The sequence below is a fragment of the Astatotilapia calliptera genome, chromosome 7 (assembly GCF_900246225.1).
Source record: "Astatotilapia calliptera chromosome 7, fAstCal1.2, whole genome shotgun sequence".
In the NCBI taxonomy this organism is placed as follows: domain Eukaryota; kingdom Metazoa; phylum Chordata; class Actinopteri; order Cichliformes; family Cichlidae; genus Astatotilapia; species Astatotilapia calliptera.
In genome coordinates this window covers 28,555,745-28,568,496 of record NC_039308.1, presented here as the reverse complement: position 1 = coordinate 28,568,496, position 12,752 = coordinate 28,555,745, and the positions used below count along the sequence as shown (strand labels likewise).

At 38.7% G+C, this 12,752-nt stretch overlaps 4 protein-coding genes and 1 pseudogene across 4 annotated transcripts; 2 read left to right on the top strand and 3 right to left on the bottom strand.

Annotated features, from left to right (window-relative positions):
- Positions 1–8: 8 nt before the first annotated feature.
- On the top strand, positions 9–2,799 carry LOC113025942 (N-acetyllactosaminide beta-1,3-N-acetylglucosaminyltransferase 2-like; annotated as a pseudogene).
- Positions 2,800–4,417: 1,618 nt separating this feature from the next.
- LOC113027345 (heat shock protein 30-like) lies at positions 4,418–5,342 on the top strand. The gene has a single exon (XM_026176963.1). It carries the CDS (start codon positions 4,698–4,700, stop codon positions 5,340–5,342), a length of 645 nt encoding a protein of 214 aa, XP_026032748.1. The 5' UTR covers positions 4,418–4,697.
- Positions 5,343–6,739: 1,397 nt separating this feature from the next.
- On the bottom strand, positions 6,740–7,770 carry LOC113027344 (heat shock protein 30-like). Its single transcript, XM_026176962.1, has one exon. It carries the CDS (start codon positions 7,376–7,378, stop codon positions 6,740–6,742), a length of 639 nt encoding a protein of 212 aa, XP_026032747.1. The 5' UTR covers positions 7,379–7,770.
- Positions 7,771–9,056: 1,286 nt separating this feature from the next.
- Positions 9,057–10,094, bottom strand: LOC113027343 (heat shock protein 30-like). The gene has a single exon (XM_026176961.1). It carries the CDS (start codon positions 9,699–9,701, stop codon positions 9,057–9,059), a length of 645 nt encoding a protein of 214 aa, XP_026032746.1. The 5' UTR covers positions 9,702–10,094.
- A 1,285-nt stretch (positions 10,095–11,379) lies between these two features.
- LOC113027342 (heat shock protein 30-like) lies at positions 11,380–12,375 on the bottom strand. Its single transcript, XM_026176960.1, has one exon. It carries the CDS (start codon positions 12,022–12,024, stop codon positions 11,380–11,382), a length of 645 nt encoding a protein of 214 aa, XP_026032745.1. The 5' UTR covers positions 12,025–12,375.
- Between the last annotated feature and the right edge of the window lie 377 nt (positions 12,376–12,752).

Here is a 12,752-nt window from a genome sequence, read left to right as displayed (position 1 = left end):
GAAGTGGACACCACAGGTGACTGTGCCTTTTTTCCCACTCGCCATAACCAACGAAAGTTCCCTCGCTTGTAAGTACTTCTGTGTTTCCTCTCGTCCCTTGCCTAAACCTGTAAGAGTTTGACAGAATTGTAGGAAACACATGTAGCAGTTCTAACAAGTGTATTTTGTAGACTAAAAGATGCAGGCAAGTTTAGTCTATTCATCCATCCTTGGAATTAGATAGATAGATGTAGAATCAATAGGCCATTCTTTTCAAGTCAAATACAATATGGAAGCAGTAACTGATGAAAGAGGCAAATAATCCTTGTTGTTTCATAATACATTTTCCACATTGTTCCTACAGGGGCTGAGTACCTGTCGACAGGTAGGTATTAGATGATGTTGTGAATGTGTAGAGAAGAACAGATAATAAACCTCCCTGGACCATCACTAAGGAGACAAAAAACCTCCCTTGAGTTGATGGCAGTGTTTGCTATAAAACCTCTTATGAGACTCGTTCTGTTGTATAAATCTGTACAGTGAAGGCAGTGCCATTTTTCTTTCTCTGCTTTGCATTATTATCTTTAAAAGAAAGCCTCATGTTTTTCTGTGTGCAGGTGTGTGTCTGCTTTGTATACCACAGACAATGGGAAAATGCTGCAAACGCAATGGGAGACTGCTGTGCTTGTGTCTGCTGCCTTGTATGATGACTGGCCATCTTTTAATTTATATTGGCATCTCCATATTCATCACCATCTCCTACGCTCCGCCAAAAATAACTATCCACTATATTGCTCCAGGGATTTCTGCTAATTCTTCAACTATGGCCTCCCATCCACTCGGGCCTTTCTGGAACCTTCGTTTGGAGGACAGTGCTCTGTGGAACCAGCTTCAGCATGCTTGGGACCGTGAGCACAATCCACTACTGATAGGAAACACAACTCGCATACAGAGGAAGCCCAAAGCTAAGATTTTTATCAGAGATTAACAATGAATGTATTTCTGACAACACATCATACAAGTGTTCAGTCCCTCACATGCAAGATATAAACAAGCTGCCAGAACAGATTAGGGCATTTATCAGGTCAATGTATTACAGGGAGTACCCCCTTCTTATCAACCAACCTGGTATGTGTAGGAAAGACAACAGTAGCTTTGATCTGGACTCTCCCATGCTCCTCATGGCTATCAAATCTCAAGTGGGAAACTTTGAAAATAGGCAGGCAATCCGTGAAACATGGGGACGCAGTGGTCTGGTGGAAGGGGAATCAAATAAAAAAGGTGGATTGGTGCGCACAGTCTTTCTTCTTGGAAGGCAGGACTCAGGTACAGGTCCACACCCAGACCTAAAAAATCTCCTGGAGCTAGAGAACCTGAAGTATGGGGATATTCTACTGTGGGACTTCAGAGATACTTTTTATAATTTGACCCTAAAGGACTTGCTGTTCTGGCAATGGTTCGAGCAGTACTGTCCCACTGCCATCTTTGTTTTCAAAGGAGACGATGACGTCTTTGTCAGAACAAATGCCCTTCTGGATTATCTGCACAAGAACGAGGAGGAACACAAACTACAGCTACTTTTAAAAAGGAAAACTGAGATGGATATGTTCATCGGGGACGTGATTACTAATGCAATGCCAAACCGTGAACCGTCCACAAAATACTACATACCAGAAAATTTCTACAAAGGAGTGTATCCACCCTATGCTGGTGGAGGAGGGGTGGTGTATTCTGGATCACTTGCATTACGTTTGAAAGAGGTGTCTGAGAGGGTCCACCTTTTCCCTATTGATGATGTGTATCTTGGAATGTGCCTGCACAGACTCGGGCTTTCTCCAACCCATCACCCGGGTTTTTTAACATTTGACCTCCCAGCAGGAGAAAGGGAAAATCCTTGTGCATACAGATCTGTTCTGCTTGTTCACAAACGGAGTCCCAAGGAGATGGTTACTTTGTGGAAAAAGCTCCGGAACCTGCCTGGTCAATGCTAAGGCTCATTTGCCAACCAAATAGGACTCAGTGAGTACAGGATGACTGCTACAACCACACTCACTGGCTTCATCTTCATATCAATCAGGCTTTGTCACATTACGTAAGGTCACATAATGGACATTTCCTGTGTGGAGTTAAAAACTGAATAGAAGACCAATCTACCTCAAAGAGGGTTTGTTAATAAGGCATCACAGATTAAGGGCATACATTCTGGCCCCTTATTCACCATTTGTATTTATTTACTCTTCTTTAACTTAAAGGTTTTATTTTCTTGACTATAGAAAATATTTTACCATTGTAAATGATTTAGATGTATTTATACAATGGCTGGTGAACATAGTTTTTTTTTTTTTCCCCTTTCTTAAATTTCTTGGCACTATTTTCTTCCCTTTAAGTCAGCAGTTTCTCTTAAAATGTTCTGATGTTTAACTTTCACTTCGAAACTGCAACACAGCTTGATTAAATGTATAATTTTCATGTGATGTCTTCTGTACCTCAAAAAAAGCAATGCTTGACTTTGAAAGGTGTGTATCTACATGGTTGTAATCCTTGAAAAAAACTTTGTCTTTTTTTTTATGTTCTCTGCTGCCAGAAAAATGGTTTTTTTAGTGTCAATCTATGATGCTAACTACTTCCAACTTCTTGTATTAAATCATAAAGCATAAAACAACGTCTTTCAAGTCATGAAAATCTGAAAATCACTGATAAAGTAAAATTATGCAGTTGTTATTCAAAACGCTATAAGTTGCCTTAAACATGGACAATGTTCATGGGTATATAGATGTTGTAACACTGGAGTTTGGTTGTGAATAAAAAAGATGAACTTTAGCATTTCTTGAAAGATAAAATACTCAGTAAGAGTTTAAGTGCATTAATAGACACATTATAAATCAGCAGCATGGCACAAACAGCAGAGATCACATTTAAGTAAATATTTCCGCACTTGCAGTCTGAAATGTTTATGGATAACTCTAGTGTTTGGCGCGCTCGTCTCTTCTTTCTTCTTGATTATATTAGTAGCCCATTCTTGTCTGGTCTCAGTTATTGATCTTAGTACTAATAGGCAGACAGTGGCTTCAGAGTAATGCATTTGGAGGAGTCCATCCAAAGAAAAGACAGGAAAGATTGTTAAGATGATGAATACTAAACACAAAATATATATTTTTTAAAACATTGTATAAAAACAAAGACCCTAATTGTGTTTATGTGTACACATATACATTTATATGTGTTTATATGTGTGCTTTTGTTGAGATGATACTCAGATTAGATCTGACAATATTAGCTCATGATAGTTTAGACAGGCATCTAGTGTTGCAGTGACGCAAATGAAGGCAAGTTCCTGAAAACACAGGAGTGATGATTTAATGTTAGTAAGCCTGAGTAACAGCCCCACCCAGTGAAGCTCTGTGGTAGTGACCAGAAGGTTCCTGCTGAATTTTGACCTCTTTTAGTTATAAAAGAGGTCAAAAGACGATAAACAGTCCTATTTTTGAGAAAGAAGAATGACAGAAGGGATAAGTCAAGAGAACAGACACTTGAACATTGTTGCATCTCAACAATGCTGATAATTTATGATTCTGTGTGCTTTAGTATTTTTTATCTGATAATGAATAAATATCATAAAAGCTAAACTGTGTGTTTTAAGTCATTTTGTTAAAAAAATTGCCTTGCCTGAATGCATAGAGGTGACATTCCAGTGAATACATAATCGTTAATATAATTCTGAAATGACAGATGTTTTTTTCCATGTTTTTTTTATTTTTGTGTGTTCTTTGACCACAGTGGAGAATACTTCTATATTTATATATTAGTATTATTTTTAGTACTAGTATTTTAAGTGGAAATTGATTGCGCATAGGAAAAAAAGGCACAACGTTACAGACAATACATCCTTGATTATTTGTGTACATTGATGACAGTATATTTCAAGTAGTCCTGTAACCTTCTTTGTCAGGAAGAACATCTGTACATGAAGAAAAGAACCCTCATCAGCTCAGTAAAATCAAAAACTGTGTGTAATTCTTAGAAGGTCAATATCAAGGTTGCTTTTGAATTTACAGATGTATGCTCAAGACGTTTATTAATGCAGCTTTCATGGAAAAACGTAGAATAAAAATATTTGTAAAACATAAATTTTGATGGAAGAGGAATAATAAACGCACTGTCTAGAATTTTTGGTACAGATTGTTTTAAATAAACTTTAAATAAAGTCAAATTGGGGAAACACTGTACACCAAATAATTACCTGTATTACAAAATCCAAACAAGATATTCAAAAGTAAGTCTTTGATCCAACAGGAATAGTCAAGTGAAGTTTGTATTCCTGATGAACCGTCACCTGTGGTGATTTTTTGGGTATTGCAATTAAATGGAAATGCAAACCTATAATCTGAAGTAAAAGCTTATTACACATTTATATATTTTACATGTTTTTGTCACTGAGGCAGCCTATCAAATAGTTTCACAGAAAAGAAGTCAGACATGATGGATGAGCAATTGACGAGTGATGTCATTAGTCCAGTCAAACAGCGTCACCCAGTGGAGATCTCTGGCAGAGACCAGAACATTCCTGAAGACTCTGGAACTCCTCCACTTAGTATATATAAACTGGGACAGTCTCACTGCTGAGACAGAAAGCAAGACAAGCAACACCAAGAAGACAACAGACACCTGAACAGTGGTTCATCTCACAAGAAGAGGACTCAACACTAAACCCACTGAAGATGCTGTGCTCTCATGGAGTCCAGTCTGCACTCAGTCCATTCATGGACTTCTACTGGCCTGTGCGCAGTCTGTGGCCAGAGATCAAGCCTCTGTTCTACCAGCAGGATCTCCTGCAGAGAAACCTACAGGAGCTGTGCAGCAGTCTGGAGCTGATGGATAAACTTCAACACAGGATCCTGGAGGAGACACATCCTTTCCAAAGCAGCATGGCTGTGCAGCCAGTTACCGTCCAGCTGGAGAAAGAGGGAGACAAGTTTGCTCTGATGCTGGACACTCGAGGCTTTTCCCCAGAGGAGCTGTCTGTCAGGCAAGTGGGCAGGAAGCTGAGAGTCAGTGGCAAGACAGAGAAGAAGCAGGAGGATGGGAAAGGCTCGTACTCTTACAGACTGCAGGAGTTCAGACAGGAGTTTGATCTGCCTGAAGGACTGAACCCTCAAACCATCACGTGCCACCTGTCTCCAGATGGGAAGCTCCACATCCAGGCAGCCAAAGCTCCGTGTGTTGAAGAGGGTGAGAGAGAGCTGACTATCAAGAGGAGCTCAGAGGACAAAGCACAGCAGAGTGTGTGTTCACAGGCAGAAGACAGCAGGACAGAGACACACAGCAGCACACAGGACAAACCTGAAAACATGGATATGAAATGATACCAATGTAAAATAAATGGTTTTTTTAAAATAATATTAATTTCTTTTTATATGTGTAATTGTGATTTATATCTGATGATAAATAAACATCACAAACACTGAATCATGTTGTGTGGGTTTTTTTTTCTATTTCATACATTAAAAAAATACAGCACATAAATGATAGAAAAAGAAAGTGATAAATAATATAATCTATTCCATCCATTCATGTTCTCCAGCTCCCAGCTGCCATAGGTGGCATACAGAGAATGAATGTCATCCATGTTCATATTATACAACTTACAATCAAGCATATGTTTGGACTGTGGGAGGAACATTGATTATCAAGAAAGATACTTCAAAGTAACCATGATGGTGGTGCAGTCGTTAGCACGGTCACTGCACTGTGGCCTTTTTTTATTAATATCCATATAGGCTGTGTCACTTTAAAAAAAGACATGTAAAAATAGGATAATGTACATATAAAACAAGTAAAACATACGTTTTAACTTTGATTTCAGATTATAAACTAGCATTTGTTTTTTATTGCAATACCCATATATCTCAATTTGGAGAATCTTTTTATCAGGATTTCAGACTTCACTTCATTAATCCCAATGTACTAAAGTCTTTTTTTAATGTTTTGTTCAGATTTTCTAATGCAGGTAATTAATAGATGTATAGTATTTCCCTAATTTGAGATAAAATAAATACATCTGGCAAATAAAAGATTACACAAAAGTGTTTACTGTTTTAAGTTTTTAAAGACAAATGACCTGAACTCAAAATTGTTTCTGTTAGTATTTGTTTTATTGTTCCATTTTGCATGAATGGTGCAGTAAGTAATTTCTTCAACATGTATTGGTAAATTCAAAAGCAAGCTTGACCTTCTGTAAACTAATCACACAGTATCTGATTTTATTGAACTGATGATGGTTCTTTTCTTTAACATCGATACTCTTCATGACACAAAAGATGAACAGTTTAAAGTGTTAAATGAAACACTATCAAAATTGAATGAAAATAATCCATGTGGCATTGATGAAAGCTTTGTGCTTTTTTCTCTGCATAATCAAATTTCATTTTTGGTGATTTCTGTAAAATTAAAATAATACTAATGTATGAATAAGAAAAAAGTGGGGAAAAAACATCATTTCAGAATCATACTAACGATTATATGTTCACTGGCATGTCCATTCTATCCATTCAGGCAAGGCCTTTTTTTTAAACATATGACTTAAGTAAAACACACAGGAAACAGAGTTCAGCTTTAAACATTTTTAATCGTCATTACATTAAAAAAACAAAAAAACAAAAACAAAAAACAAACCAAAAAAAACCCCAAAACATATAGGACCATAAATTATCATTTGCATTGAAAAAAAAAAATCTATTTTAAATTGACGTCATTTTAAATCTCATTCCATGTTTTCAGGTTTGTCCTGTGTGCTGCTGTGTGTCTCTGTCCTGCTGTCTTCTGCCTGTGAACACACACTCTGCTGTGCTTTGTCCTCTGAGCTCCTCTTGATAGTCAGCTCTCTCTCAGCCTCTTCAACACACGGAGCTTTGGCTGCCTGGATGTGGAGCTTCCCATCTGGAGACAGGTGGCACGTGATGGCTTGATGGTTCAGTCCTTCAGGCAGATTAAACTCCTGTCTGAACTCCTGCAGTCTGTAAGAGTACGAGCCTTTCCCATCCTCCTGCTTCTTCTCTGTCTTGCCACTGACTCTCAGCTTCCTGCCCACCTGCCTGACAGACAGCTCCTCTGGGGAAAAGCCTCGAGTGTCCAGCATCAGAGCAAACTTGTCTCCCTCTTTCTCCAGCTGGACGGCAACTGGCTGCACAGCCATGCTGCTTTGGAAAGGATCTGTCTCCTCCAGGATCCTGTGTTGAAGTTTATCCATCAGCTCCAGACTGCTGCACAGCTCCTGTAGGTTTCTCTGCAGGAGATCCTGCTGGTAGAAGAGAGGCTTGATCTCTGGCCACAGACTGCGCACAGGCCAGTAGAAGTCCATGAATGGACTGAGTGCAGACTGGACTCCATGAGAGCACAGCATCTTCAGTGGGTTTAGTGTTGAGTCCTCTTCTTGTGAGATGAAACACTGTTCAGGTGTCTGTTGTCTTCTTGGTGTTGCTTGTCTTGCTTTCTGTCTCAGCAGTGAGACTGTCCCAGTTTATATATACTAAGTGGAGGAGTTCCAGAGTCTTCAGGAATGTTCTGGTCTTTGCCAGAGATCTCCACTGGGTGGAGCTGTTTCCCAGGAACAGAACCTCACTTTTGCTGCTGGAAAAACTTAAATCCCCATCCATGACTTGAAATATGTACTATTTTCCCCCCAAATTTTCATTTGCTTTGACTGAGAAGAAAAACTATATCTACTAAACAAATATCTGATTCATGCTGATGAAAGACGAGCAGGAAATTGACCTCTTCTTCCTCAGCCCTCAACCTGCTCTCACCAAGACTGAAAAATACAAAAAATAAAATAAAGAAGAAAACTCCGCATTACTTGAGAAGTATAATATAATACAATATTTACTGGAATATCCATTCTAACCATATATGCAGTGAATTTGTTTTTAACAAGTCCATTGATTTAAATACGAATTTAAATGCAAACACTGGAGGTAAGCCTTAGATGTACACCATTTCCCCAGAAGGGGTCCAGAATCTTCAGGAATGTTCTGGTCTTTGCCACAGATCTCCACTGGGTGGAGCTGTTTCACAGAACTTCTGACGTCACTTGTGAACTGAATGCACTTCATGTCTGATGTGAAAAGCTATTTGTCTACTGATCAAAAAATGTTTGGGTTCATGCTGATATTTTTTAAACACTAGTTCAAATCAATTTTATAATCCAAAACATATTATTAAAATCAAATAACATAAACTCCAAATTCTAAGAATGTGTAGAGAAACAGGTGAACATGTTTCAACATATAGCCATTACCACATATATCCACTAGGATGGGTTGTTTCTCAAGAGTGCCGAGTTCACTTAATAATTCTTAATAAGAATATGTTTTTGCAAATGTGTTTTGCTAACTTCAAATAGCATGATGTTAGTAATTATCACATGTGCAGTATATAATTGTTGTTAAATTATATGGTGAAATAGTCTGGCTTGTAAAATATTTGCTCAATTTATCAATACTTGGTACATTCTTCATGTTTGTTTGAAGGCTGTAACTTTCATTTGTTTAATAGATTACTGGAAATTGAAAAGCAACACACACACACAGAACTTGTGGAAACTAATTGCGCAGTATTTGATTTTTCTTACTTGTGAACTGAATGTTCTGTTGTTCACTTTGACATCGAGTGTTGTCACATTTTTGGAACAGACAATAAGATTGCATGAACTACTCTGAAACCACCTGGTCTATGAAGTGTTAACTCAGATAAAGCCAGGAGCTCATTCATCAAACCCAGATGGTGTTGAATTAAACAACAGTTTTCAGTCTGAACTACCAAATTCAATTTGTCCTCATTTGTTTCTATTTTTAAAAGCCATAAAGTTTAGAATTTTAGAGCTGGAGAACTTGGATGCATGGATCACAGGACCTCAATAAAACTCCTTCTATCCTCCTCTGTGCTTTTTTTCTTTCTTTTTTTTTAATGTAGGACTTAGAAAGAAAGACACAGAAAACATAGTTAAGCTTTGATAACATTTATTTCTCAACACATGAAAACTGAATGAATATCAATACAAAAACATTTATTTTACATTGGTATCATTTCATATCCATGTTTACAGGTTTGTCCTGTGTGCTGCTGTGTGTCTCTGTCCTGCTGTCTTCTGCCTGTGAACACACACTCTGCTGTGCTTTGTCCTCTGAGCTCCTCTTGATAGTCAGCTCTCTCTCAGCCTCTTCAACACACGGAGCTTTGGCTGCCTGGATGTGGAGCTTCCCATCTGGAGACAGGTGGCACGTGATGGTTTGAGGGTTCAGTCCTTCAGGCAGATCAAACTCCTGTCTGAACTCCTGCAGTCTGTAAGAGTACGAGCCTTTCCCATCCTCCTGCTTCTTCTCTGTCTTGCCACTGACTCTCAGCTTCCTGCCCACCTGCCTGACAGACAGCTCCTCTGGGGAAAAGCCTCGAGTGTCCAGCATCAGAGCAAACTTGTCTCCCTCTTTCTCCAGCTGGACGGCAACTGGCTGCACAGCCATGCTGCTTTGGAAAGGATCTGTCTCCTCCAGGATCCTGTGTTGAAGTTTATCCATCAGCTCCAGACTGCTGCACAGCTCCTGTAGGTTTCTCTGCAGGAGATCCTGCTGGTAGAACAGAGGCTTGATCTCTGGCCACAGACTGCGCACAGGCCAGTAGAAGTCCATGAATGGACTGAGTGCAGACTGGACTCCATGAGAGCACAGCATCTTCAGTGGGTTTAGTGTTGAGTCCTCTTCTTGTGAGATGAAACACTGTTCAGGTGTCTGTTGTCTTCTTGGTGTTGCTTGTCTTGCTTTCTGTCTCAGCAGTGAGACTGTCCCAGTTTATATATACTAAGTGGAGGAGTTCCAGAGTCTTCAGGAATGTTCTGGTCTTTGCCAGAGATCTCCACTGGGTGGAGCTGTTTCCCAGGAACAGAACCTCACTTTTGCTGCTGGAAAAACTTAAATCCCCATCCATGACTTGAAATATGTACTATTTTCCCCCCAAATTTTCATTTGCTTTGACTGAGAAGAAAAACTATATCTACTAAACAAATATCTGATTCATGCTGATGAAAGACGAGCAGGAAATTGACCTCTTCTTCCTCAGCCCTCAACCTGCTCTCACCAAGACTGAAAAATACAAAAAATAAACTAAAGAACAAAACTCCGCATTACTTGAGAAGTATAATATAATACAATATTTACTGGAATATCCATTCTAACCATATATGCAGTGAATTTGTTTTTAACAAGTCCATTGATTTAAATACGAATTTAAATGCAAACACTGGAGGTAAGCCTTAGATGTACACCATTTCCCCAGAAGGGGTCCAGAATCTTCAGGAATGTTCTGGTCTTTGCCACAGATCTCCACTGGGTGGAGCTGTTTCACAGAACTTCTGACGTCACTTGTGAACTGAATGCACTTCATGTCTGATGTGAAAAGCTATTTGTCTACTGATCAAAAAATGTTTGGGTTCATGCTGATATTTTTTAAACACTAGTTCAAATCAATTTTATAATCCAAAACATATTATTAAAATCAAATAACATAAACTCCAAATTCTAAGAATGTGTAGAGAAACAGGTGAACATGTTTCAACATATAGCCATTACCACATATATCCACTAGGATGGGTTGTTTCTCAAGAGTGCCGAGTTCACTTAATAATTCTTAATAAGAATATGTTTTTGCAAATGTGTTTTGCTAACTTCAAATAGCATGATGTTAGTAATTATCACATGTGCAGTATATAATTGTTGTTAAATTATATGGTGAAATAGTCTGGCTTGTAAAATATTTGCTCAATTTATCAATACTTGGTACATTCTTCATGTTTGTTTGAAGGCTGTAACTTTCATTTGTTTAATAGATTACTGGAAATTGAAAAGCAACACACACACACAGAACTTGTGGAAACTAATTGCGCAGTATTTGATTTTTCTTACTTGTGAACTGAATGTTCTGTTGTTCACTTTGACATCGAGTGTTGTCACATTTTTGGAACAGACAATAAGATTGCATGAACTACTCTGAAACCACCTGGTCTATGAAGTGTTAACTCAGATAAAGCCAGGAGCTCATTCATCAAACCCAGATGGTGTTGAATTAAACAACAGTTTTCAGTCTGAACTACCAAATTCAATTTGTCCTCATTTGTTTCTATTTTTAAAAGCCATAAAGTTTAGAATTTTAGAGCTGGAGAACTTGGATGCATGGATCACAGGACCTCAATAAAACTCCTTCTATCCTCCTCTGTGCTTTTTTTCTTTCTTTCTTTTTAATGTAGGACTTAGAAAGAATGACACAGAAAACATAGTTAAGCTTTGATAACATTTATTTCTCAACACATGAAAACTGAATGAATATCAATACAAAAACATTTATTTTACATTGGTATCATTTCATATCCATGTTTACAGGTTTGTCCTGTGTGCTGCTGTGTGTCTCTGTCCTGCTGTCTTCTGCCTGTGAACACACACTCTGCTGTGCTTTGTCCTCTGAGCTCCTCTTGATAGTCAGCTCTCTCTCAGCCTCTTCAACACACGGAGCTTTGGCTGCCTGGATGTGGAGCTTCCCATCTGGAGACAGGTGGCACGTGATGGTTTGAGGGTTCAGTCCTTCAGGCAGATCAAACTCCTGTCTGAACTCCTGCAGTCTGTAAGAGTACGAGCCTTTCCCATCCTCCTGCTTCTTCTCTGTCTTGCCACTGACTCTCAGCTTCCTGCCCACCTGCCTGACAGACAGCTCCTCTGGGGAAAAGCCTCGAGTGTCCAGCATCAGAGCAAACTTGTCTCCCTCTTTCTCCAGCTGGACGGCAACTGGCTGCACAGCCATGCTGCTTTGGAAAGGATCTGTCTCCTCCAGGATCCTGTGTTGAAGTTTATCCATCAGCTCCAGACTGCTGCACAGCTCCTGTAGGTTTCTCTGCAGGAGATCCTGCTGGTAGAACAGAGGCTTGATCTCTGGCCACAGACTGCGCACAGGCCAGTAGAAGTCCATGAATGGACTGAGTGCAGACTGGACTCCATGAGAGCACAGCATCTTCAGTGGGTTTAGTGTTGAGTCCTCTTCTTGTGAGATGAAACACTGTTCAGGTGTCTGTTGTCTTCTTGGTGTTGCTTGTCTTGCTTTCTGTCTCAGCAGTGAGACTGTCCCAGTTTATATATACTAAGTGGAGGAGTTCCAGAGTCTTCAGGAATGTTCTGGTCTTTGCCACAGATCTCCACTGGGTGGAGCTGTTTTACAGGATTTATGACATCACTTCTTTTCTGTGAAACTATTTGATTACCGCATGTATTTACTAATGTCCATATAGGCTGCCTCAGTGACAAAAACATGTAAAATATATAAATGTGTAATAAGCGTAAATGCTACATATTTCAGATCTGACATCAAGTTTTTATTGTTTACTTTGATTAAGTAAATATTCAGTTACATTATTTAAATTTTTGTTCAAATGTGATATTTAAAAAAAACACAACCAGAAATCCAAAATCCAAGAACGCCTAGATACTCTTTCACGGTAATTGCAGAACATAGTGCAGTTTGATGCATTTATCACATATAACCAATTTGTGGGGCTTTTTCTCAAGAATACTGACTTCAGTTAATGTTCAATGTAGGATCAGAACTGTAAATCTTTAACATACTTTATTAAATTGCTACAGTTGGCTGTTGATAATTATCATATTTAAAGTATTCATTTATTTATTTATTTATTTTCAGTCTCAGCTCAAATGATCTGACTTGTAAAATGATTGCGTGTATTA